We start from the raw sequence: 24,392 nt of genomic DNA, 5'->3' as shown, positions 1-24,392 counted from the left end.
GGATAGCTCGACTGGATAGGCAGCATTTGTACGTATCTGTGGCTAGCCTCATGGTACTGAATGATTTGTTATCTACCATAGACTCGTCGAAGCCGTCAACAACAGAACACGCGTCTTGCTCACCGCATCCTCATGGCGGTGGTTCGAAATCAATGCTCCCGCACGCCCTTCTTATGAGGTTGGCACCCGGACCATGTCCCTTCCTCCTATCATACCCAGGCCTGTATCATATAACCCGCGGTCCACGACTGCCAGGCCATGCGGTGCACTGCGATCCATCACCGCTCTCCACGATCATGGCGACGAGTATCCTGCCGATCGAAGTCATCGAACACGTCTTTGATTTTCTTCACGACGACGGGCAGACGCTATACCGCTGTGTCCTCACCCACCGGAGCTGGTATCCTCGCGCGCGCACTCTCCTCTACTCCCGCATCGAGATTCGTAGCCGCAAATCGTACGACGCTATCCGGACCCATGCAAGCCGGACCGATCCCTCTCTCGGAACGCCGTGCGAGCGTACGTTGGAGCTCGTAGTCGTGAACGGATCGATACGCCAGGATTACACGCACGAGATAGCCTTCGCATTCGCTGGCCTATTCCCCGCCCTCCGCTCCGTCACCTTCGTCCATGGTGTCTACCAGAACACGCGTCACCTGCCCGCTTTTAGGATCACACCACTCGTATTAGCTTCCGTCCAGCAGCTCACTCTACGATGCTGCGAGTTCCAGACGTTCGACCACCTCCGCCGCACGATACTGGCGTTCCCACAGCTTCGTGATCTCAGCCTACACTTCCCGCTGTCCTTAGGGGGCTTCAAGCACGGTCATTCCCAGAGTGCAATATTCTCGCCGCAGACAGTGAATGCCCTTAGGCTTCACCGTCTTGTGCTCAGTCAGCTGAAGAATATCAAAGAGGAAGTCCAACTGCTGAGGCTACTAGTACTCGAGTGGGTAGACTGTACGCCTTGCGTGACGGAGGGGACACTTGTAGAATTTGGCGTACGGCTCGCCCTCACTTATCCGGCGGACTTCCTGAAGAATGAACGTACCATGAATGCATTGCAGAAGATGTGCCGACAACTTGCCTCTTCCTTAGTACATCTGGACCTACCTGGACCGCTATTCACCGAACGGCAACCCTACAGTGCTAGTATTAACCGGGTGGGGCGCCTTTGTATGTACCATCCATACACGAGCACAGCAGGCCCACTACTGACAAACATCGCGTCATTCTTCCTGTGACTTAGGCTTCATTAAATTCGTCAATCTGCGATCCCTGTCGATCAGGCTGCTCGCTGTCGCCTGTCGTAGGGCACATCACCTCCGCCGACTCGCCATATCTATCGAAATGAATGTGGAGGATGTGGAAGCGGACCTGCACGCAGACTTCCATCTCCGTGAAGAATGTTGCCTGAACCGATTGATGAACTCGAAGCTGATATGTGCTAAGAAGATGTACCTCTTCGTCACCCTCCTTTGGACGGTACCACCGCCAGCAACGGAAGATACCCGAGGGAGAGTCGTCGCGGGTGTGGACAAATGGCTCAGGGAAACACCGGCGTACAAGGACGGTACTGTGTCCTTCTCCCACATAGTCACGAAGACATACCCTAGTCGGAGACCGTAACCGGCCACCGGAATTCTTCCGTCAACGCCTACCGTATGGGGCGCAGGGAGACGAGCCGATGAGGCGTACTTCAAGCGAGGCCGCCGAACATTGACGCCACTCAAGCTAGACGGCGAACGCTTTTACAAGGACACCAGAGGTAATTACAGTGTACATCATCGTATGTTATTTCACGCTCGCTGACTATGCAACCATAGATGCCCATTTTGCGTCGATTTGAGGGCTAATCTGAGCACTGTAGAGGCCCCTTCTCTCTTCGACCGGGATTTGGAGCATGGCATCCGGCAGTGCCGAGCATGTTAGGTGCGGTCCGAGCTCTAGAATTTGAAGCCTGTAACTGAGAAAATCATCAGATAAGACAGTGTATACTTCCAGAATTTATTTGAAGTCATTATATGCACCCGCTCATCTTTCGACCGAGATAGCTATTGCCGTAGCAAGATGCGCATAATAGGTAGCGACGCCGAGCGGTGGAAGTTCTGGCGGCTAGCCAAGCCTACAGAGTCCGGGTCCGAGTCAAAGAGCAGAGGTTACAAACGAAGTGAGATAGCATGCGTATAGTCGAGTGAGTGTACGTGACATGACATCTGCCCTAGCAGAATATTCAGAACCTCGGAGTCCGAGTCCGCCTGCGAGGGCAGCCATAGCGCTTTGGGAGCCAGGTAACGCTCATTTCAACGTCCCGGACGGCGATCCGGCGAGGACGATCCACCAATTCCCCGAGAGGCTGTAATACATTGAGAAGGGTGGGACGGGATCCTTGAAACGATACACTGAATGAGATTGGAGTTCGGTATTCGAATGATCACTAGGGTAGCCCTCGGCATTACAACTAGCTTCTACGTCTAGATAAACAAATATTACAAGCATAAACAAGGATTGGATGAGTGTACGAGTTGGCGCGTGTCTAGATCAATGAGTTGTACATAGCATATCGAGGATGGGATGTAAAGCCTGTCCGAATGTCAGCCGCCGCAAGTGAAAAGGAGCGTCTGGAGATCACAACCTTAATCGTACTCATCGCGCTTGGGGTACAGTTCGACAACGCGAGTACGCTTGATTTCTTCCCGTTGAACACCGAAGTAGCGCTGCGTCTCGAAGCTCCACTCGCAGTTACCGACCACCCAGGTCTCCATGGCCATCACGAACTTCGCAACGACAGCGTCGATTTGAGGGCCCCATGACGGTAGACGAGCCTTGTCGGCTTGGAAGTCGTCCATGAGCTGCTTGAAATGCTCTCCGACATGATCGGCGGCAGTCTGGAGGTCGCAGTTCTTTGACTTCATCAGCACCGTCATGACGTTGTTTCCCGTATGTCCCATCGCTTGCTCCATGTTATAGGAGTAGAGGTCCTGAGAGTGGGTCAACGGACAATTTCACATACGCTTGGCGCTGAACTCACATTCGACCAACACACCATGTCGACGGCGGCGAGGTGGAGCCGCATCATGACAGGATGCTCGAATATCTCGTCTGGGAGGTCAAGCCCCAAGACGAAACCGAACATCCCGAAGCAGAAGCGAACGGCGCTGTTTTCTCTGCGCAAGACGATGTATGCCTCGGGGTCAAGGACCTCGTTCCGCTCCCGCAGCTCCGCTTCGACAGCGAACGCATTCACGTAGTCTTCGCAGTGCTTGAGAAGGCGGCGGTAGCACGCGGGTACGTTAAATTGTAAGAGCCGCTTGCGAAACCTGTGATGAATGCATTGGTGAATGATCCGGGACAGTATAGCACATGCGCTTACTCCTTCGTCATTTGCGCGAGCGCCGAGCCGTCGTGCCAATCAGGGTCACGAAGGGCATTCAGGAAGATGCGTCCAGTCTTGTATGCATCCTTCCCGTTCTGTTCGTCGCTCACTTCGTCAACGGTGAATAGAACGTTGACCAAGTCCATAGTCGCCCGCAGCTCTTCGTAGCCGGCGTAGGAGTAGGCGTAAGCGCAGAGCAGCTCGCTGCCTCCTTGCTGGAAGAAGGCGCGCTTGCGGTCGGATACGATTCTGTAGCTGTTGACCCAGGCGGAGGACGCCTTGGCTGCCCGCTCGAAGTGAGAGTTGTAAGAGCCCTTGAAGGGCAAGAGGGGCATCAGGTCGGGAAGGACAAAGGATTCTGGGCTGGAGGGCATATTGCAGTTAAATCTACGAGTGTCAATGTAGTCGAAGAGCTGGAGACTGTAGAAGAGTGAAGTGATGAGTTCTGCTCGGAGAGACTTTACTTAAATACCGTGCACAGACGCCTCCGGTATTTTTGTCTTCGACACCGCGGCAAACCAGGTCTCTCTGACTCCGTAAAGGTTCGCATGCGGGTCCTTGAATGTTCGTAAAGGATTTCGCCTATAGGATTTCGGAGCTTGCCAAAACCGGTGTGCCCGCGGTGCGACGATCGCAGCGCACGTTAAAGTGTTCACCGGCTGGCTGAGATAATTCGGAGTGGACATTGCTAACCAATTGCGACCACAACACTGCTTACCTTCTCGGGTTCATGTCCGATCATAGGTGGACGTCTTCACGAGAGTCAAGTTATGCAAGTGACGCCCAGGGCGTCAGTATGCAGTCGGAACGCTGGTAGCGTGCGCCACAATGCACCACCGTAGATCTAGTACAGGTTGACCGCAGTGGCTTGTGGTCAAGAGCTTCCCAGCTCTACCTAAGAAGACACTGACATTCTGGCCACTTGGAAGCCTGCGTAGTGATCAATTGAAGCCGAGATCTAAGGAAAATAGACAAACGTTTCCACGTCAGGACCGGCGAAGATCGAGGCGGAAACGGAGCGCTGAATGTTCGCGGTACCAATCGGGGCGCGCGGCTCGTGAAACAATACTTGTGTGGTCCAAAAGCTCGTGATGTCCGGACGTATCGGCTGCGAAGCGTTGTGGTAATACCGTGGTTAGTGGCCCCCGATCCTTGCGGTGGGTCCTCGAGCCCTCTTGCTGGTCTTGACACCATGTAAGAACTCGATGTGACTGAGAAGGAACCACAAAACCGCAGGCCGTACACCCAGATCCCTTCCGACGACGACGGGACAACGGAGAACCGCCAGGTGATGTGAGAGTGGAGATTCGGAGTCAGCATTGATTCACAGAAGATAATCGGAGCGCATACCCGGAGATACTGAATCTCATCTGCGCACCGCGAGATTCACCTTTGAGACGGATCTTGCGTGTATCATAGAGCGCCTATGACAGAAACTGATATGTGTGTTTGCCGCACTATAGGAGGTCGGGGGACATAGCTTTGATAGATTCAGGGCACTCAGCAGTGGAAGCGCGCGATATCCAGAGGGGGATAGATGTCCAGGATAATTTCTTGACTGCGCGTTGCTGAAGCAAGAATGTGAAATGGTTTACCAGACGCTGCAATGACTACTCATTACACTGCACCCAACCCCTGGGCCCTCAGCTCGACGGCCACAATGGTAGGACCAGATCCCAGCTGAAGTTTGACGAAGTGAAATCAGATTGTAACCATTCAACTTTGATTGCGCACAGAGAGCAGAGACAACTTATCGGCGTCCTGTAAGCTGCAATGGCGACACTGAATCAGCGCCATTCCCGCGAAGTCCACGGAGTGGACATCATGGCAGGATCTAAAGACAGTATCAACCAAGCCTGTCTTTAGAGACAGTCTTGATAAATCATATACGCCGACACAAATGATCAGATGACGCGCTGAGGCTAGCCGCCGCTTTCGCGAGGCCATAGAGCAACGGGTATTCCGATGCTTGAATCTGCTTCGCCAATACTCCAAGCCGCGGAGCGCTGTACAACATAGCAGACCTAATGAGCGCTTAGTACAAACAGGTCAGCCTGAGACGCGCCGTGTAAAGCGAGTAATTGGCGCGGACGCGAAGTCGGGCGCATTTTGTGTGCTTGGGCATGATGATTCCGAGACCGGTATATCGAGTACGTACAAGTTGATGGGCTTGGATGACCGAGCATCGTATTTCACCGTGACCACAGCCCTTTACCCGCATACTACTGGCAGCGCTCGCACCTACTGGTATTGTGGGCGAAAGAGTGCATGAGCGACCGCTACGGAAGAGCCAATACGGATTTACATATTTCTGTCCAAAGATTTCTCATCCGTTCCGTTCGGCCTGAGACGGCTTCCGACGTGTCGTCCACGAAGACCGAACGTTGAACGCGTCAGTACCCACTGGCAGACTTCCGTCGCAAGCAGACGCACCGAGTATTGCGTACTACAGACGTGTCTCAATAAGTGGTAACAATCAGACTGCGCTCTCAGTGTGTCCATTCATGTAAGCACTCGACTGAGAATGACGGTAGGTTCACCCGCTGCGTGGCAGGCTCAAGCTACTTTACCGCCGGAACTCGTCCATTCCCACGGTACATACAATACCCCTCCATATAATCACATACCCTTTTCGTTGAGTATATGGATTCAACGCCCTTCCATCGTTGCCATTCATCCGGCACTATGGCTGTGCGACGGTGGATGGGCCGCATCAAACTCTCTAATGGAATCGCTTGGAGTAGATGATGAGCGCAATCTATGCGGCTCTTAGACAATTCGCTGCCACTCGCGTGGAACCCCACTCAGGCTGGCATGCTGTTGCCAACTGTGAATCAAGGGCTGGTTTGTGGCAACCCTTGGGCGACGAAAGGAGCCACGGGATGCCGGAATGGAGCTGTAGGTGTGGCCGGTTGGTCGTGATCCTACAGTACAACAGCAGCATTCTTTCCTCTTGAGAGAACCTATGACGAAAGGGGGGCGCAACTGACAACGGTCCACATGCCTCAATGGGCAAAACCTTCAATTCCATTTTTTGGCTGAGGAGAGGATGGTTACGCTGTAGTGCTACAAGCTGCTACAAGTGCCGCGGATCATCACGACGAGGCCTGTTGACAGATTGCCGCGACCCACGGCCAGGAGAATCTATCCTATAACATGCGTAGCGCTGCTTCGCGGGTGCGAACAGTGTCTCACAGTGTACAGTACCGGCCGACGTTCGACACGCCGCACCGGCGGCTGAAACTTCCGTCGTATCAATGGCTTGACCAGTGTGTCTGGGCACGATGTGGCACTGTCGTGGACACTGAAACCTTGAAGTCACTGACAAAGGACTATATCACTGGGGGTTCGGCCTAGAAGAATGGAAGAGCGGTGAATACGGCAGTCGCACCATGATCTGATCTCATACACATGGGTCATCATTCGCTGTCAAGCGTGCAGTTCCCCGCTACCAATATGATATGAACACATTGGCCGACGCCCACACACAACGTCATCAGCTGTCATCAGTCCATTTCAAATCAACAACAGAAGTACAACGGCTTCTAGCTGCCGTCGACGGACGTCCCATTCTCGGAAGAACATTGGTAATAGACGGCACAGAGGGGCAAGATACCAGCAGGTTCGTCCCCAGCATCTTGGAGCAATAACGCAACGACGCCATGAGGAGGCACAGCGGCCGCAGTGAAGTTGCGTACAGCAGTCCCATTGTCGGTGTGTGTCCACAAGTCCTTTGGAAGGAAAATTCGAGGAATGAGCTCTCCAGCTGGACGAGCTAGGATTGTTCACATACCCGGACCGAGTATTGTCTCCCCGCGCGGATCCACGGCGACTCGGTCAAGTTGAAAAACATGTTGGCGGGCTCGTCCAGCGTATTGAGCTATCAAAATCGATGCATCTCAAAATTGTATGTGATATGCTACTCCATTGACTCACGAGCATGAAGACCGTTCCGTTCTCTGAAGGCCCACTCCAATATTGCGCAGGGTAGGAGCTATTGCTCGTCCAGTCGGGCTGCAACCGACAATGTGATTCCTAGAGCACAGCATCAAACCACTGGTCCACGTACGTTGATACCCCAACGGAACGGTGAGATGCTCATTCCGACTGTCGGATCCTGGTTGATGGCGAGTATCTCCGTGTTCTTCAGGATCCCAATGATATCTGGCGAGGCCGCGGACAGCTGCGGAACACTACAGTGGGTTATCAGCCCTTCTGATATACGTCATCCACGCACATTAGTTCCGATCAGAAGGGGCGACTTGAGCAATGCCCAAGCCGTGAAGTGAGACTTGTTCTCGTCATAGGTCATGTTCCCATTACCGCTGTGTATACTCAGGCTCAGCGTCGTCCATATTCAGAGACTTGCGACGAACATACACTTCGAGCTGCGCATGTGCTCCGACATCAGTCCTGGGCACCATCATAGGGTATGACTGAGTACTCACAATGTCCAGGTCGTTCCTTCCGTAGTAATTGGTGTAGCCGGTGATGAACGTCGCGCTAGATGCAGCGATGAGTACGTAGGCCCGTGCCTGAGACTTCCTACTCACAGATTGATAATGTTCGCAAGCGCGTCCCAGTTGTCAGCGATGTCTCCATCGACCTGCGAACAGCATCGGACGCTAGCCGATAACATATCGAAATACCACACACCCGCCAACTATTGCCCACGGTGGTACCCCAGCTATCGCCGACATGGTCGGACACTTGTTGTGGAACGGTGAGAGTATTATGCTACTCACATCCAGACTTGACTCTGCGGTGATCATCAACACATGCACATCAAAAGGGGCGTGAAAAAAGCTAGTCGACCTACCCAGCCCCACTCGCACAGAGAATATATCAAAGGCGATTCTCCAGAGGAACTTGCAAGTTGAGCGATGGCATCTGCCATGCGCTGGTATTCTGCGGGCGTACAGTGTCAGCTCTCCGGCACAATCAATCACGTCGGTGAAACGCGACTTACTTCCGTACGTTCCTTGTCGAATGACATCGTCGAAGGGGACTAGTAGCCCGTGAAAAAAAAGCAAGATTTCCAGACGCGGAATTGCTTACTATAACAGTTGTCGTACCTACGCGCACAGGAATATGAGCGCATTTTGCAAGCGACAAGGATGTAGATGTGCGCACTTTAGATAGTCGAACCCCCAATTCTGGAACGTAGTCGCATCCAGGAGCTCGTTGCTGTAGCTCCCCGGATATCCTGCGCACGTCAACCAGCCTGAGTCTTCATACTACTAGGCCTTCATATACGTCTCCTAGAGTAGAAGGTAAGTGTATACGCACAATACCGGCTTGGCTGGACCATCCTTAGGTCAGTACTGGTCTGTATGTGGACATAGCGCGTTCGAGAACTCACAATCCCATATCATGGAGCTGACTCGTCAGGTTATTGAAGCCGCTCGGGAACCTTTCGGCATCTAAAGCAATCATTTACCGTTAGTAGGACAGTTCTAGACGCTGTAGACCATGACGTAGTACTTGGAGCAAGCAAACCATCCGCCGTACGGTTCTTCTCAGCCCAACAGTCGTCTAGGTTCACATGCGTGTATCCGACATCCTGGTGGTACGCGTGTCCAGTAAGCTCGAGTCACGAAGGATGGAAGTGTGTCTCTGACTTGCAACCCGAGTGACTGCATGAGCGATGCAGTTTCAAGGATGAGATTTTCGTCGATGTTGCACTAGTGACAATGATGAGTCTCTGTCTCAGCGACAGCCACCCTTTTGGACGACTTACAGCGTATGCGTTCCAGGCTAGTAAACAACAAGGCGTGACCAACTGAGATCGTCTTAACTGCTGAAGACTCACTGTTGTACCCCAGCACTTCCATGCCGATGAACCACAATCAGTTTCGACATCGAGTATGAGGGATGTCTGGCCTACCCGGCAAGCGAGCTACTCCATTCTCCAAGGCAAAGACTCCGGAAGATGTTGCTAACAGCACCGCGAGGACACCTAGTACAGTCAATATTCCAGCCATCTTCTCAAGCTCTCGAACCACCGAAGCAGCGAGAGTAAGGGCCTAGTGGCCACGACCACTCCGCTTTATACTTCCATGCAACGCTCGGTGCCCACGGAGCCCGTTATAAATTACACCCGGCCCGGTGGCAGCTGGTCCTCCCCAAGACTTGTGACGCACCTCGTGATCGAGGATTCAGCTTTCCCGAGCTCCTCCAGGGTCGGCAGCGCATGGTCCTCCTTCAGCAAACGAGGAACACGATTAGGCATGACCGCATAAACCGGACATAAACCGCGTCCCACCTGTTCACATCTCCACACAGACAGCATCTCGCCACCTTCGATTCCGATTCGCCGTCCTATACATTCAAGAGACTGTCCATTCCCATGCCGAGTCCGAGATCAAGTCCGAGCCCGCACTTTCATACGATCGACACACAGGCTTCCACGCCTACACGGCGACGCTAATACTCCGTCGTACAGCCACCATACACATACGTCCCATCTTCCGTGCCGCACTGGCAATAGACCGCACACGACGGCTCTATCCCATCCGGCTCGTCGCCTGCGTCCTGAAGCAGCACAGCAATCACGCCGTGCGCGGGAATGTCCGTCGCGGTGAAATTTCGGATGGCAGTCCCGTTGTCGGTGTGCGTCCACAGGTCCTTTGGGCACGTGTGCGTCAGCGAGTCCCGCATCGGAGAGGGGAAGAAAAGTGGTAGAGATGGGGCGACGTACGCGGACGGAGTACTCCCTGCCTGCGCGGATCCAGGGCGACTCGGTCAGGTTGAAGAACATGTCAGCGGGCTCGTTCAGTGTGTTGAGCTGCACCGACACAATGAATACTCAACTACATAGAATGATGAGGATTGTTACGACTGACCAGCATGAACACCGTCCCATTCTGGCTCGGCCCGCTCCAGTACTGTGCGGGGAACGTGCTGTTGCTCGTCCAATCCGGCTATCATCACACGCCGCACATACACACATCAGCTTCTCAGCTTCACAGCACGGAGACAGGTAAGGGTAATGGAAAGCAACGTACGTTCAAGCCCCACCGGAACGGCGATATGCTCGTGCCGACAACGGGGTCCTGGTTGATCGCAAGGATCTCGGGGTTGGAGAGGATATCAACGATCTCAGAGGACACAGCGGAGAGCTGGAAATATCAAAGTCAGGCTCAGTTCACGTGCTGCACCAGACGGCAGGAATCAGAGAGGAGGAAGGCTGACGTTCGTCCCGATGAGCAAGGGGGACTTGAAGAGTGCCCACGCGGTGAAGTGCGACTTGTTCTCTTCGTAGGTCAGGTCACCGTTTCCGCTACGCCTCAAATTCAACCGCTGCATCCTTCAGGAAGTATACAACACGTACACTTCGAGCTGAACCTTACATTTAGTATTCGGTGCGGTGGGACGGCAGTGAGGACTCACGATATCCACATCATTGCGACCATAGAAGTTTGTCGCCTGCGTGATGAATGATGCCCTAGTACACACATACTTCTTGTAAGTTCCTGAGACCGTGCCTACGATCGCAAGACAGCGGCAGCGCACGAGTTGATGATCCCCGCGATCGAGTCCCAGTTCGCTCCGATGTCGTTATCGACCTGTCCACATTAGTCGTGAGACGATAGCTCATCCCACAAGCATTGTAGCATGCACGTACACGCCAGCTGTTCGCCATCGACGCTCCCCAGCTGCCATCGTTTCACCTGTCGTCAGCTATGATCCTGGTGCTACTCGGGCATCACGCACAGCCAGACTTGACTCTATCAACGCCACCGTCGTCAGCCACCCTCGCTTGGGAACACGCATGAAACGTCGCTTACCCAACCCCATTCGCACAGCGAGTAGATCAGTGGCGGCTGCCCGGTTGTAGAGCTCAGGTTCGCGATCGCGTCCGCCATGCGCTGGAACCCTAACATCCCGCCGCGCCCCAATCAGTACCCGAGGAGCGGGAGGGTGAACCTAGACTGACTGCCGAGTGTGCCCTCGCGGATGATGTCGTCGAAGGGTACTAGACGCAGTCGCAAATTCAGGACACAATTACATGCGCACAGACGGGCAAGTGCTCACTATAGCAATTGTCGTACCTTCCCGCGACGCGTCTTCAGTCTGGTTCCACGAGCGAGCAGGGGAGGACTCACTTCAGGTAGTCGAACCCCCAGTTCTGGAACGTCTCCGCGTCGAGGGCCTCGTTGCTGTAGCTGCCAGGGTAGTCCTGGCACGTCCGCCAGCCCGAGTCGGAGTACTGCGTATTCACATAGAGTCAGCTCGCAGGAACTGAGAGGAGTAGCGGCGGCACGTACGATGCCTGCGTTGCTGTTCGCCGCGGTTACGTCAGGGCTCACGATAGAAGAAGGGGAGCACGCTACACGCACAAGCCCATGTCGTGCAATTGCGAGGTGAGGTTGTTGAATCCGCTGGGGAATCGTTCCGCATCTGGGATGTTCAGTGAAACCTGCTACCGCAGTACTAGGCAGCTACGTACTTGCTTGCAGGAGGCCCTCTGCGCTGCGATTTTTCTCCCCCCAACAGTCGTCGAGGTTCATTTGCGTATATCCAGCATCCTAGCGAGCGATGGTTGTCGTGCAACACATCTTCACGGGCAGGGGAGACGTACTTGCAATCCGAGAGACTGGATGAGGCTAGCGGTCTCTATGATGATGTTCTCATCGATGTTGCACTGCGTGATCAAGCACATGCGTTGACGATTGCAGAGAAAGAATGGAAAAGCTCCCGAAACTCACAACAAAGGCGTTCCACGCTGAGGGAAGGCAATACTAATGGTAAACGTTCACGTGCAGACAAGACATTACGTAGCTCTCACTGTTGTATCCAAGGACTAACGGAAGGAAACGTCACAGTTCACAGAAGCTTCACAGGTCACAGGACTCACTAGGCAGACGACCGACGCCATTGTCTAGCGCCAACGCGCCAGGAGCAACAAATACGAGACCAGCGAACGCGGCAGTCGTGAGCAGCATGTTGGCTAGCATCACCGTCCAGCGCGGGAGAGGGGTGCACACGCGAGTCGAAGCTTTGCAGGAGCTTATATACGTCCAACGTGCGCGAGCACCATGCCGACCACCGAGGATGACACGGCCACCGCTTCGGAAGCACATAAAGAACGACGGGAATGTCCAATTGAGGAGCCCGTGACGTACCCTGTGACTGGCGCCACAGATGCACCGCGTTGCTCGCAAGCACGAAGACCCGCGAACAGCGGCAATCCTGGCCAGTCGAGACATCAGAATCAAGAGGGTGAGCAAATTTGCAACAGGACCTGAACAGGACAGCGCTCGAGAATCACTGGAGCGAACACCCAGCCTGCGGCGTTGTGAATGATGAATGGCGGATTCATTATTGAATATTGAGGACTCACCTTGACATCACACGTCTGAGCCGTTACGTTACGCCCATCAGCGAACGCGTGCACGCTGGTCAGCAAGATAAGTCCTCAACAATCTGATACGCTCAAGGATCGTCCGTTGGTATAGTGCGATCACGGCAAGGACATGGTCCGTATAGCATGAGTACGCATCGTAGCGCTTCGCACCCGTATACGTGCCATGGCCTGAACAAATCCAACAATGTCAGTGTACTGTATCGCCTTCGAAGACATAGTAAAGTGATGCTGTGAAAAGGACATAGCGATTCCGAACTCTCACCCAGACATAGACAGGCCATGGCCGAGTGTGCGTATACAGGATGAATATAGGACCCCAATCCGGACAAAAGCCGGCCATTTGAGGGAGGGTATGCCTGATGTCATGCGGACAGAATCGACTTTCATGAGGGCGGAGGCCTACTCCGCGAGGCCAGATCCTGTCCGGACACCTGGACCGTCCGATGTAGCGTCGCATGACTCGCATCACAGCCTGAAGCTGACCTACACGTCCGCTGCATGCGCAAGGTCGGCGTCATGACTTCCCTGACGTCGAATGCCGAGCAGCCATAGCACGCTGTGCGCGACAAGGCCTAACGCAGTCCAGACAGCAGCGGACAATCCTCCCTGAGGCTGATTGAATCAGGACGTCTACGTCCGGACAAAAATGCCAAAACCTTGTGCGGGAGGATCAGGCCTCCCTACCAATAAATGGGGGTCCTGCCTAAGGCGATCTCCGTCAGCCGCGTCGTGTCCGCATGTTCCAGTCAATTTGAACTGAGAAAGAAAGGAGATAGACGGGGGATTCCTGAGGCCGCTGGCGGATATGGGTGACATGGACATGCATGAGCAGCCAGTCACACCCGAGCATCAGCCGTCCTGTATCCAACGTCGCACCCAGGCACGAGAAAGTCCAAGAATAAGTTAAAGCCTAGTGCAATGCGGGCGTACATGGCACACTCCCCATCGTGTGGCTATGTTGAGGGAAGGAATGTAGGAGTAGCACGCTGATATGGTACATGAGATGACCAGTACCCCAAACAATACGGTAGCCACGCACCAAAGCAGGCCTACAGCAGAATGCTGTCCCTCGCATCTCATGAGGACCTCCCTGCGGTCTCGCCGCCCTTTGCTGCGAGATGGCGAGCGTTTACCGCGACGAAGTGGTATGCCACGACTGTGAGCATCGCCATGCAGCCCAAAGAGTTGGCCAAGTTATAGAGCTCGCTGTGAGTGATCATCCTGTCTGAGTATGATATAAGTTCAGCTCAAAGTTCTAGCCACTGAAGGGGATTAGATTGAAACCTACGAGGAGGACGGGTCTGCGGTCGTGGTCGCCGCCAAGGTGGTATTTGGCTGTATTTGGCTGGGCCCGCCGGTTTCCTGCGGCACCCGAGTCCGCCAGCGGCTTGCCATTGACCTCCTCGTCCTCGACGGATTCCCTCTATTTCTCTATCTTAAAGTCAACTAGAACGCGCAGACAAGATGCGGGCGACTGAGATTCGTCGCAGCGACATGCCCGGACGTACGTACTCGCGGGACTCGAAGCATCGCACCGTGCTAATGCTCGAATTTATTATTACAGCTAAGGTCTACGTGAGTGTCACGGCCTGCTCGCTCGTCGCAGCCGGAGATGGCTCTGAACGGCTGCAAAGACACTGTTGAAAGGGTTCTAATATGCTGCGTATGTAGAACCTGTGGTGGGGCGACAAGGAGCTTCCCAAGCAGAAGGGCGTAATCCAGTACAGTGCGTGCACTAATCTGTTCTGAATCCACTATCACTGACCGTCTATATGTACCCTTACGCGGTGTCGGTCGACCACGACTCCTCGTAGGCATGTCCCCGATGAGGCAGCGCGCCACGCACCACATATTCCGCAACTGGATCTTCAACGGCTACCGCCGTCTGTCCGGTCAGGTTGGCTACTGGATCATTCCGGTCGCTATTGGTCAGTGTTCAATCCCCTCCCCTCCCTCTGTCGTCTCTGCGGGTCCAATGCACACACATGGGTGCACACATAAGCGCAATTCGGTTGTCCTGTCTGGGGCAACTGCGTTCGTTGTTGGTCACGATGTCTGCCCTTGGGCGTGTATCTGCGGGGAAGGTACTGGCATTCAGGCTTGCTGACTCCATTGCGCTCACGCAGGCTATGGCACCTACGCATGGGCGAAGCGCTACGACGCGTTCCACAACAGCAAGGCGGGACACCTCGCCGCGCACGGCGGTCACTAAGCTAGACTCCGTGTACCCGCAGAATACTAGACTTCGTGCTTCGGCGTTCATCCTTGCACTGAACCCCTGCTTGAGTGTGTCGATACCGCCGGAGGCGAGCATTGTGAGCACAGGTGCGCAACGCACCAGGTTCAAGTCGAGATTGGTGCCATACGTCTTTTGGATTATTCCTACTGCGTATGCGGGAGGTGGGCGTGTGGTTAGCAAATTTCGCTTCGATGCTAGTCCGTGCTCGTGTCTTCGGATAGTCGGGGGGCCTGGGCGGCAGGGTGCATTCCGTAGCAAGTCTGCGCGATCGCGCCAATGATTCCGGGGAATGTGAGACTCATTTGCAGTCACACTGTACTTGCTCAGTTGCGTTTGGAATCCTGACGACTGTGCCAGCCCGGCTTGGCTCCTCATTGCCGCGTAGGAATGTTGAGTCCCTCTCAAGCAGTACTGAGGCCGAATGTGACAGCGTATAATCATTGGCACGTATGACTTGGCCGTGAAGAACCACTATTACAATCGATCTCAACATCACTACCGCTCTCCTCCGCATCGTTGTCGTCTGCACTGTCCTCGTTCAAGCAGAGCAGTCCTGGCAGCTCCGACCACATCTTCTCGCGTGTCGACCTCTCCCCCTCGCACAGCGCCTTGACGCAGGAAGAACAGAACTGCCAGCGAGACTCCGATGCTGTCTTGCCGTCGTATGTCTGAATCTTGATGAGTTTGTCCGATGGGTCGAGTAGCCCGGCATCCCTGTGCGTAGAACACTCGACGATTTGTTCTTCGTGTATGTGGCTGAAAGTTGCAGTACACTGCTTGGCGGGTTTCCTACTTCCTGTAAGTAAGAGAATGGGCATGGGGCATCACTTAATATTCGAGCGACCCCTATTGGCTACGCCGCAGCATATTCCGTGATGCTGGATACCGTTGACTAACATTACTGTACCGGTACGTGTGCGGCGCCTTAACGGCTGCAGGAGCATTCTTGAACATTCCTACTCGTGTGATGATCAGCGGATGGTCTGGCAGTGACCCAACCAACTATGATACTGTAGAGGTATGCCGCTCATCTGCCACTACACTTGGCTTATTGAGCTGCGTCTGGGTGACGGCTTCGGAAGCACGTCTGGCGGCTGGGCTATCGTCAGTAATTGGGGGCTCCTCTCGAGCAGTACTGGAAGGGCAAAACAGCAGTAGAGATGTCGTGCGTGACACTGTGACCAGCAATATGATGAACATGAATGTTGCACCACAGTAACGACCGCCTGCTTTTTTGCTTACCTTCCAGTTGCACTGTGCAGGGCGTTGCTAAGGATTCGTGAAGTAGTCGGTCGGTCGACAATATGGGGATGCTTCTGAATGAGCGGCGGTATCGTGGAGTGCACGGGGATGTATGTACATCGGCTGACGGCAAATGAAGATTACAGAGGGTCGGATGCAGCAGTGGATGGTCATCTGCACGTATGGCCGCATGAGTCCCCCATTTCCCATTGTCTGGGAAACCGGAAACAATTTGTTCAGAAAAATCCTTCAAGTCCCCTGAAGCTTGTTGGGTCAGTGTTGTTTGGTTGAGGTTGAGGATGTATCCTAGTTACCTGTGCCCTCGCGTCTAAGCACAGAACGTGCACTATCTCAATCGGCTTCCACCTGACTGCCCTTCTCCGCGTCGCCTTCATCTTCATTGCCCTCCTCCGCGTTGTCTTCATCTGCGCTGTCCTCGTCCAAGCAGAGCAGTTGTGGCAGTTCCGACCACATCCGCTTGCGTACCGACTTCTCCTTTTTACACAGCGCCGAGACGCAGGAAGAGCAGAGCTTCCAGTCAGTATCTGGTTTTTTTTCGGGGTCGTACGCCTCAATGAATTGGTCCCATGGGTCAAATATATCGGCATCTCCACACCGAAGATCGTCGACCATTTGTTCCACGTGTATGTGGGCGACAGTTTTGGTACACTGTTTGTCGGACATTTTGCAATGTGTATTTTTGAAGAATCTCGGGAATATCTCGAAACACGCGCGCATCTGTCGAGTGCATAACTTCGCCTTGCCGTCGATGCAGCGCGCGAGGTCCTCCGAGCTCAGTGACTCCGTAACGCCGTCGCATACCCGCCCCTGAAGGAGTTCCTCGCCGTCTAATAGGCAGCAGCTGTACAAAGCAGCAGGGAGAATCGACGGCGTGTCAGTCAGGCGCGCGATGTTCACCACCGTGATCGCGTCTGCTGCCTGGTCACAGCTGAGCCGGTTTTCCCATGCGTCGAAATTATCGGGGAAGTAGGATTTCAGCTCTTCCAGGAAATCATCGAGTAAGTCCTGGATACCGTATTTATGCGCCATCCGGACGCAGTTCGTGATGTCATTGAGCTTCAATTTGAGGCGGCATATATACCTACGTCAGAGGGTAGTTAGTGTCTATGGCAAAGTAGCTTCACCTAGCAAATCTCAAGACGCACTGCCTGCCGCTGAAGAGGACGCCTAACAGCGAGCGGACCTCAGCCGCTGTGTCCGTGACATGGACAACGGGACAGCCGTCGACGACCTCTGACTCTTGCGAGAGGCCCGGGGCAGGCTTCGCGAGATTGAACATGTCGCGGAATACCTCCGACTGGGACGAGAGCCACCCTTTGTACACGCGAAAACCAACGCCCTGCGCGAGAAGGATAACGTTCCCGTCGTCGAGCCAGAATATCCCATCGCGGCTGAAAGCCTCCTTCGGTTCGGCCGGTGCTGGCTCAGAGGGAGGGGATCCGGTACGGAGGCGTTTACGTAGAGGTTCATCGGGAGACTGTGAACGAGGGTGCGTAGTCATGGCAGAGATGCGCAGAGCGCGGTTCTGTCCAAGTTCTGTCGAAAGCGATGAGTTGGAGCCTGGCGGTGACTCGCGCACGTGACTGCGTTGCGTTTCTTGATCTCATTTTGGCGCACTGCTCGAAGTATAGCGTTCACAACTTGCTTGTAGCGGTTGATAAATGCTGACTTCATCATCACCATAGCGTTCACAACTCAAAGGTATCATGTTTCCTATTACCTGGGAAGGATGGGAATGGCCCGAGTTGGCCGCACCGCAGCATATAACATTGGCAACACTGGATCGGATGACATTATTGCACACCGTCAATGCATACGTTACTGGCTGCTATCGCGCTCAACCGTACGCTCGTATCCTGGTGCTCAGGCAATCACTGGCAGTCCCAGATGCGGCGCCAGCTTGCTTCTCACGAAGTCGTCGATACCATGTAGTTGCACACCCAGCTTCAGAACGTTCTCGTCGGGTATCTCCTTTGTGCCGTACATGCCCAACTCGTTATAGAGCTGGAACATGATGTCACGGTCGGGAACGTTCGTGGTTGGTAGCGCAGTGTACACGCATTCCTTCCCAGTGACTGAGAGACTTGTTAACGCATGCTACCACAATGCTAGTCAGGCGACTTACTCTTCTTGACGCTCGCAGTGATGTCCAGTGGTGTTAACCTAGCGTTCGTGCAGTAGAGGTATTGGTGATTGAGCTCGTCCTTCCGGGATCCCCATTTATCGAAGATCGCTTTCGTGATACCGGAGAGATCCTTCTCGACATAGAGCATTGCCACTGTCCAATCATTAATGTATACCACGGCCATGTCGGATACGTGAAAGTGGAGACGTACATTGGGTAGTCTCCTTTACGATGGGTTGGCGGAACTCCACGAGATCCTTGTCAGGGTGGTACACCATGTGCGAGCGATAGACCATGTTCTCGTAGAAGTTACCGGTGTACAAGAAGACGGCCGGGAGCCCCGTTTCGCGGATGTAATCATCCACCTGGTATTTGCCTAGCAGAATGTCATCAGTCAGGGATGTCTGACAACGTTTCGCAATGCACCATACCTTCGTAGATCCGGGATACCAGCCGTCCACCGGATATCTTCCTCGAGCTAGGGAGCGTGCTCCACACAAAGCATTCAGCGCCGGCGGCCAATGCGGCGTCGACGAGGTTCTTGCCCTGCCTTTCCTCGCTGCCAGGATCATCTTTGATTTTCTGCACAGTATGAGTGAGCCATGAATTGACTCTCGCATGTTCACCGACGCTTACCGGGTCGTAGAAGTTGGTGACACCAAAGACACCCCAGCAGTCCTTGAGCGCCGCCTTGACGTCGGACGGGACGGTTAAGTCAGCGCGTACCACCTCCGCGCCCAACTTCGCCAAGTCCTGCGCGGTTGCTGACGCAGGATCTCTAGTGAGCGCGCGCACTTCATACTGATCTGGGTGCTGTAGTAGCAGTTTAGCAACCGAACCACCTGGATTGGCAAACGAATCGATGGTGAGGCACATCCGCATCATGACATGACGTTGGACGAACCTTGGTTTCCCGTTGCGCCGCAGACTGCAATTCGCTTGACCATCTTCGTTCGACGCTACGGAGTATCGTATTCCTTGACACCGTCAGACGACGGCGCTGTACTTATGTCGTCGCTGCCGCGAACTACGCTTGCTCATCCCCACACGTGCAAGCGGCGAAGTAGGAGCTCCTTCGTGCATCTGTTCCGTGGTGACCCCACTTCCAACGTCAAACGCGGGGGCATGACGCCCCATGAAGCCCGCATGAACGCTTCGTAGACCAGTATCTCTGTCAGCGACCAGGGGCCGGAGGATTCTATCACGTAGCGACGTCGCGAAATAGGCATATCAGGGCGGTCAGTAGGTCAGCGGTTTAAATAGACGGCCGCCTGGCGGGCGAATCGCCTGGAGGGCTTTAGAAGCGCATAATGCACGATGTAGAGGCCGTGTTGGCTCGGACACCATATACAAGAGAGTTTCAGCAGCGGTTGACTGGCCTGTCCAATTGCGCGCCCTCGCGTCCATAAAAGGCGGCCAAACTCCCACATTTCCCGCACCCGCGCCTCGCTCTTCGTCAGCGTCCGCGTCGCCCACATCATGAGACTCCATGCCGCGCTGTATGAGCGGCACGTACAGAACTGCGTATGGTTCAGAGTACGCTGCAGTGCCAACGAGAACAGGAGTCCTCTGCATCAAATGTATGGACGACAGCCTGTGAGATGGAGGTGGAGGTTGTCAGCAGGGTGTAATAACGATGACACGATATTGGTAACGATAAGTAGGAACAAACGCGCTCATGTCGACCAGCTTATCTTTTCCATTGCTCAAATCAATAGCGTGGCGATGATCTTGTTGATCGCGACCATGCTGTACCGAACACAACAGAAGGTGCTCTGCCAATCGCTGCCTCAAATTATGAAAGTCGAGAAGCCGTCTTAGCAAGCCGAACCTAGTTGACCGTAAGCTACGAACATTCCATCGTCATTGAACTTACCTTCTGCTTACAAATCAGGACCTCGCCATCGTATAAGTTCGCTGGTTTCCAGAAGGCCGGATACCCGATCCAGTCAACGTCTACTCAGCGCCCCACTCTCTACACGCATCCTCGACAACATGGTCTTGAAGTTGTACGGCTCCCCCCTCTCCACTTGCACTCGGCGCGTCGCCATCGTGCTCAAGGAGAAGAACGTCCCCTACGAGTTCTTCCCCGTCAACTTGGCCACCGGGGCGCACAAATCTCCGGAATACCTCGCGAAGCAGCCGTTCGGGCAGGTGCCCTACATCGAGGAGGAGGACGGCTTCCAGCTGTTCGAGAGCCGCGCTATCGGGCGGTACATTGCGGTCAAGTACGCCGGGCAGGGCAACAAGGTTCTGCCTGATCCCGCGGACCTCAGGGCTGTCGCGAAGTTCGAGCAGGCGGCGAGTATCGAGCTGACCAACTTCGACCCGTTCGCGAGCCAGATCGCGTTCGAGAAGGTGTTCAAGGGGTGGGTTTCTTACGCAGGCTACTCGTCAGCTGCAGAGAGTGGGAAGATAGCTGACTGGCGACGTACCTTTGTAGCGGGAAGGGTCTAGGCCCTGCGGACCCCAAGGTCGTCGAGAGCCTGACAAGGCAACTGCTCCTGAAGCTCGATGCCTACGAAATCATCCTGTCGAAGCAGAAGTACCTCGCAGGCGATGTTAGTATCACGTTCTTGCCTATCGAACGTTCGCTGACGACTCACCAACAGGAGGTGACGCTTGCGGATCTCTTCCACATCACCTACGGCGCGATGCTCGCTCCCCTCGGCGTCGACGCGCTTGAAGATGCCTCGAAGAGGCCGCACCTGGCACGGCGAGTACATGTTGGCCAACTGTTCTTATCGAAATACTGACGCTTTCGGCAGGTGGTGGAAGGACATCACTTCCCGGCCTTCCTGGCAGGCTGTAAAGGACGGAGCTTAAGTGTAGCGATGCTGCTTTCGAACGAACGAAATGTAGTGGTGTAAGAACGAATAGGTGCATAGCATGGGTTTACTTTGCACCTCATCTTCGCCCTGATAGTACTTCGCATTGAGGGGCGGTCTGCTAGTGACCGAAGCAGATGTCGCCCTTGAGTATAAGTTTGAGACCACACCGTAAGAGCCGTTGTCGCCCTTTATTTGCTGAGGGAAGAGGAAGATTGGTATATTTGTAAGTATAGGAAGAGTATGAGGAATCAGAGGATGACCGCGACAGACGCTCAATGCTACGCGCTCACGTGCATCGGCCAGCGCAATCACTGTCGTCCCACCTCGTCCAACGGCGTCGACGGCTCTCGACGGGTCGCCATACCTTGTTCAACTCGGCCGCTACAGCTACTATTGTCCTACCATGAGCATGCGACCCACTTCGCAAGTCTCCGACGAGCCGCAGCGAAAACGACCCCGCACCAAGTCAGACTCCGCTGGCCCTGGGTCGGATGAGCCACCGTTCGGCCGCGACGCGAAGTTCTGGTTCCCCGACGGCAACATCATTAACATACTTTTTCCGTGAAAAGGGGCTCGCTACAATCCGAGGGCGCAGTACAGTACGTCAGATTCATAGCGAGCCCCGTGTGGACACGTAAGTCTCCTGTGGGCAGAGTATCCAATTCATTCAACCTCCTAGAGGGACGCGACGCGGTGGCCGCTGCTGGTCGGTGAGCGCTTACTCGAACATCGCGCGCGCCACCTTTCTCAAGAGCACGACTGCGACATACTGCACGCGGAACCACAAAGGAGGCAAAATTTAGAGGGTCGTTCATGTGGATTGCTATACGCACTAGCCTGCACATGAAAAGCGAAAGGAATGGAGAGACACGACACGGTGGCCGCTGCTGGTCGATGAGCGCTTAAGTTGAACATCGCGCGCGCCACCATTTTCGAGAGCACGACTGCGAAGCATTGCCCGCAGAGCCACAAAGGAGGGCACTTCTAAGGGTAGTACTGCATTGCGCAAATTATGGGCATTTTTTCGAGAATACTAGGGCATGTTTGAATGCGCGGGACGGCAGTCTTTGCAGCATCGCAGGAAATAATGATCTGGGTTACGTGAAATTTGTAGTTGTTTGGCTCCGGGCTGCACCCCCTAGGCAATGTATGCTCGCTCCGCTCGCAATCATCGCCCAGAATGTGGGATTTTGCGTATACAAAGGCTTGCTCTCTGCGAGCTCCAAAGAGTTCGAGAACACGTTGACCCTTGCGAGGCCTTCGGAACACCCGGCGGACTGCCCCATGGTTCATGTCACCGATACGGCCGCTGAGATGCGGTCACTGCTCACGGTCCTCCTAGATGCCAGGCGGTGCGCTTCTGCCTATATGAACGAAATGTGCGTACTGATTCTCTCCGTATCAGGTATTTGCGTCGCGAACACCTCGGATTCGAAGACGTCGCGAACTGTGTCCGGCTCGCACACAAGTATGTGATCAAGGACCTCCTCGATGATTCACTGGAGGAGATCCAAAAGTACTTTCCTTCCACATTTTGGGCCTGGGAGCGCAGGAAAAAAACTCCGAAGCTGGGGCACGCGATCATCGCCGTCAACTTGGCGCGCCTTACAGACACAACGTCGATATTACCTGCCGCGCTCTACGTGTGCTGCCAGATGGGAGGCTCGCAAATTATCCGGGGTATGGTTCGCAGAGACGGCGTCGTGGAAACCCTAGCCTCGGACGACGTCGAGCGGTGCATCGACGGCAAAATACAGCTCAGCATCCGTGCATCTGGCTTTATTCACGAAGTCTTTTCCCGCTGGAAAACTGCTCACTTTGTCAATGGCTCCGTGGACAGTGGCGCCACTCGGTGCTGTAGATCTGCAACCTCCCTGCAGGCCCAGTGTTATCAGAACACTGTTGGTCTGTCCAACCTCCTCGGCTCACGAGGTAGCAGTATACGTGCTGCTGGTTCTGCTGGCGGCTCTACGCGCCTCTGCGCACGGTGCATCTCACTTATGTGTGAGAAGGAGGCGAATTTGCGCGAAGCTTTGTGGTCTGAGCTACCACGACTCTTCGGCCTAGTCAAGGGCGGAGACATAGGCCATGGCGAGGATGACACAAGCGAAGTAGACTCCGACTCGAGTTTAGATGACGAGTCGGATAGTGATTAACATTGCACACTTGCACACTGCTAGAGGCAAGTTTATGATGATCCTCCCGTCAGTCCGTAGGCTCTGACTGATATCTTCTGTGTAGCCAAACACAGTACTTACAGATACCTGAGTGCCGAAGCGCTTGAGTTCTGACGGTGTCAGATCGGGGCTCTGCATCCCTGGTTGTTTGTGATGTACTGGGATAGACGTTTATGGCATATGATCGTTGGTCTTTTGGGTCGCTCAGCGCTCGTGGTGCAATTCCTTTTGGTATGGATGTGAGGACTCCTGGTCTATTCTGTGTAGTGTAAGGCTGAAGGTACGCACTTCGACACGTCAGGTACGCATACTGTGCAGTCCATTGTATACATCACTGATTGCACAGTTTAATCAAGTCCTCCTCTGTATCTCTGCTGGTCAGCCTGTCATGCATCGTTGCATACTCCTCCTGAATCTTCATAGGTCGTCGACCGGACTCCGGATTCCACGGAGTCTGCCCCGTCCGGTCGTGCCTCTGCGCAGGGAAAGTCACCGAGCCTTCTCCTCCCGTTCTTGCGGTGACAGCATCATACACAAACGTTCTAGTATGTGCCGACGACATCGTGAGCGTTGCTGCTAACCTGCACTAGGCCCATAGGTTGTCCTAGGGTCAACATCGACGTAGCCGACCGTGTCCAACTCACGCACAAACAAGCGATCGAGAGCCTTCTATACGACTTCGCGAGAGCTTGAACGAATCTGGGTGGTGGAATGATAGGCCGCGGACAAGCACGCACCCGAAGACTATGCGATCGTGGCCGCGGACCTCGCGTCTCACGGAAATCCAGTCGTTACTCCCTGCTTCGTCACAGTTATCATCCTGCTGTCAATTGGATGTGCGGTAGCTGCCAGATGCAGGTAAATGTGTGTCCCGACGGCGCGGTAGAGGATTTGAGGCCAGAGAATCTGGAGTCCTGCATTGACGGTATACCGGTAAGTCTTCGCTGCTCTGCACGCCGCGCTATGTGTAGGCGGTCTGTGAGTTTGGGGGCCGGACAATGAGTGAACTAA

General features: G+C 54.3%; 9 protein-coding genes across 9 annotated transcripts; 4 read left to right on the top strand and 5 right to left on the bottom strand.

Annotated features, from left to right (window-relative positions):
- Window positions 1–296: 296 nt before the first annotated feature.
- Window positions 297–1,629, top strand: C8Q71DRAFT_863145 (uncharacterized protein; the record flags this gene model as incomplete). The annotated part of the gene is made up of 2 exons (XM_047928127.1): window positions 297–1,176; window positions 1,250–1,629. 2 exons carry the CDS (start codon window positions 297–299, stop codon window positions 1,627–1,629), a joined length of 1,260 nt encoding a protein of 419 aa, XP_047773029.1.
- A 758-nt stretch (window positions 1,630–2,387) lies between these two features.
- Window positions 2,388–4,003, bottom strand: C8Q71DRAFT_402217 (terpenoid synthase). Its single transcript, XM_047918333.1, has 4 exons — window positions 3,374–4,003; window positions 3,032–3,320; window positions 2,636–2,981; window positions 2,388–2,583 (listed from the first exon to the last, which is right to left on the bottom strand). The coding sequence occupies exons 1-3, from the start codon at window positions 3,748–3,750 to the stop codon at window positions 2,637–2,639; spliced, it is 1,011 nt and encodes a 336-aa protein (XP_047773028.1). The 5' UTR covers window positions 3,751–4,003; the 3' UTR covers window positions 2,388–2,583; window position 2,636.
- Window positions 4,004–6,827: 2,824 nt separating this feature from the next.
- On the bottom strand, window positions 6,828–9,683 carry C8Q71DRAFT_400946 (glycoside hydrolase superfamily). The gene is made up of 22 exons (XM_047918330.1): window positions 9,642–9,683; window positions 9,264–9,578; window positions 9,189–9,203; window positions 9,117–9,133; window positions 8,998–9,060; window positions 8,861–8,939; window positions 8,739–8,799; window positions 8,666–8,678; window positions 8,510–8,613; window positions 8,435–8,451; window positions 8,346–8,384; window positions 8,196–8,284; window positions 8,122–8,135; window positions 8,033–8,063; window positions 7,930–7,982; window positions 7,825–7,879; window positions 7,757–7,764; window positions 7,614–7,701; window positions 7,446–7,559; window positions 7,313–7,390; window positions 7,170–7,256; window positions 6,828–7,107 (listed from the first exon to the last, which is right to left on the bottom strand). The coding sequence occupies exons 2-22, from the start codon at window positions 9,358–9,360 to the stop codon at window positions 6,922–6,924; spliced, it is 1,308 nt and encodes a 435-aa protein (XP_047773027.1). The 5' UTR covers window positions 9,361–9,578; window positions 9,642–9,683; the 3' UTR covers window positions 6,828–6,921.
- Window positions 9,684–9,802: 119 nt separating this feature from the next.
- On the bottom strand, window positions 9,803–12,324 carry C8Q71DRAFT_863142 (glycoside hydrolase superfamily; the record flags this gene model as incomplete). Its single annotated transcript, XM_047928126.1, has 21 exons — window positions 9,803–10,003; window positions 10,077–10,163; window positions 10,222–10,299; window positions 10,384–10,497; window positions 10,571–10,658; window positions 10,710–10,717; window positions 10,769–10,823; window positions 10,892–10,944; window positions 11,004–11,034; window positions 11,093–11,106; window positions 11,167–11,255; window positions 11,316–11,354; window positions 11,414–11,430; window positions 11,485–11,588; window positions 11,647–11,659; window positions 11,713–11,779; window positions 11,829–11,907; window positions 11,961–12,023; window positions 12,088–12,104; window positions 12,168–12,182; window positions 12,237–12,324. The coding sequence occupies 21 exons, from the start codon at window positions 12,322–12,324 to the stop codon at window positions 9,803–9,805; spliced, it is 1,320 nt and encodes a 439-aa protein (XP_047773026.1).
- Window positions 12,325–14,210: 1,886 nt separating this feature from the next.
- On the top strand, window positions 14,211–14,958 carry C8Q71DRAFT_728000 (cytochrome b-c1 complex subunit 8; the record flags this gene model as incomplete). Its single annotated transcript, XM_047921911.1, has 5 exons — window positions 14,211–14,250; window positions 14,311–14,321; window positions 14,418–14,472; window positions 14,561–14,674; window positions 14,873–14,958. The coding sequence occupies 5 exons, from the start codon at window positions 14,211–14,213 to the stop codon at window positions 14,956–14,958; spliced, it is 306 nt and encodes a 101-aa protein (XP_047773025.1).
- Window positions 14,959–16,228: 1,270 nt separating this feature from the next.
- On the bottom strand, window positions 16,229–18,052 carry C8Q71DRAFT_789897 (uncharacterized protein). The gene is made up of 3 exons (XM_047925282.1): window positions 17,394–18,052; window positions 16,542–17,329; window positions 16,229–16,485 (listed from the first exon to the last, which is right to left on the bottom strand). The coding sequence occupies exons 1-2, from the start codon at window positions 17,747–17,749 to the stop codon at window positions 16,579–16,581; spliced, it is 1,107 nt and encodes a 368-aa protein (XP_047773024.1). The 5' UTR covers window positions 17,750–18,052; the 3' UTR covers window positions 16,229–16,485; window positions 16,542–16,578.
- C8Q71DRAFT_400911 (NAD(P)-binding protein) lies at window positions 17,931–19,586 on the bottom strand. Its single transcript, XM_047918329.1, has 6 exons — window positions 19,278–19,586; window positions 19,010–19,215; window positions 18,805–18,955; window positions 18,585–18,749; window positions 18,374–18,526; window positions 17,931–18,323 (listed from the first exon to the last, which is right to left on the bottom strand). The coding sequence occupies exons 1-6, from the start codon at window positions 19,318–19,320 to the stop codon at window positions 18,112–18,114; spliced, it is 930 nt and encodes a 309-aa protein (XP_047773023.1). The 5' UTR covers window positions 19,321–19,586; the 3' UTR covers window positions 17,931–18,111.
- A 782-nt stretch (window positions 19,587–20,368) lies between these two features.
- On the top strand, window positions 20,369–21,199 carry C8Q71DRAFT_799673 (glutathione transferase; the record flags this gene model as incomplete). Its single annotated transcript, XM_047925904.1, has 4 exons — window positions 20,369–20,742; window positions 20,817–20,934; window positions 20,986–21,089; window positions 21,142–21,199. 4 exons carry the CDS (start codon window positions 20,369–20,371, stop codon window positions 21,197–21,199), a joined length of 654 nt encoding a protein of 217 aa, XP_047773022.1.
- A 1,154-nt stretch (window positions 21,200–22,353) lies between these two features.
- Window positions 22,354–23,704, top strand: C8Q71DRAFT_911796 (uncharacterized protein; the record flags this gene model as incomplete). Its single annotated transcript, XM_047929148.1, has 2 exons — window positions 22,354–22,556; window positions 22,610–23,704. The coding sequence occupies 2 exons, from the start codon at window positions 22,354–22,356 to the stop codon at window positions 23,358–23,360; spliced, it is 954 nt and encodes a 317-aa protein (XP_047773021.1). The 3' UTR covers window positions 23,361–23,704.
- Between the last annotated feature and the right edge of the window lie 688 nt (window positions 23,705–24,392).

Source organism: Rhodofomes roseus (assembly GCF_022264815.1).
Source record: "Rhodofomes roseus strain CIRM-BRFM 1785 chromosome Unknown C8Q71scaffold_37, whole genome shotgun sequence".
NCBI classification, from domain to species: domain Eukaryota; kingdom Fungi; phylum Basidiomycota; class Agaricomycetes; order Polyporales; family Fomitopsidaceae; genus Rhodofomes; species Rhodofomes roseus.
Note: the sequence above shows the minus strand (reverse complement) of the source record. Positions and strands in the feature narration are given on the sequence as shown.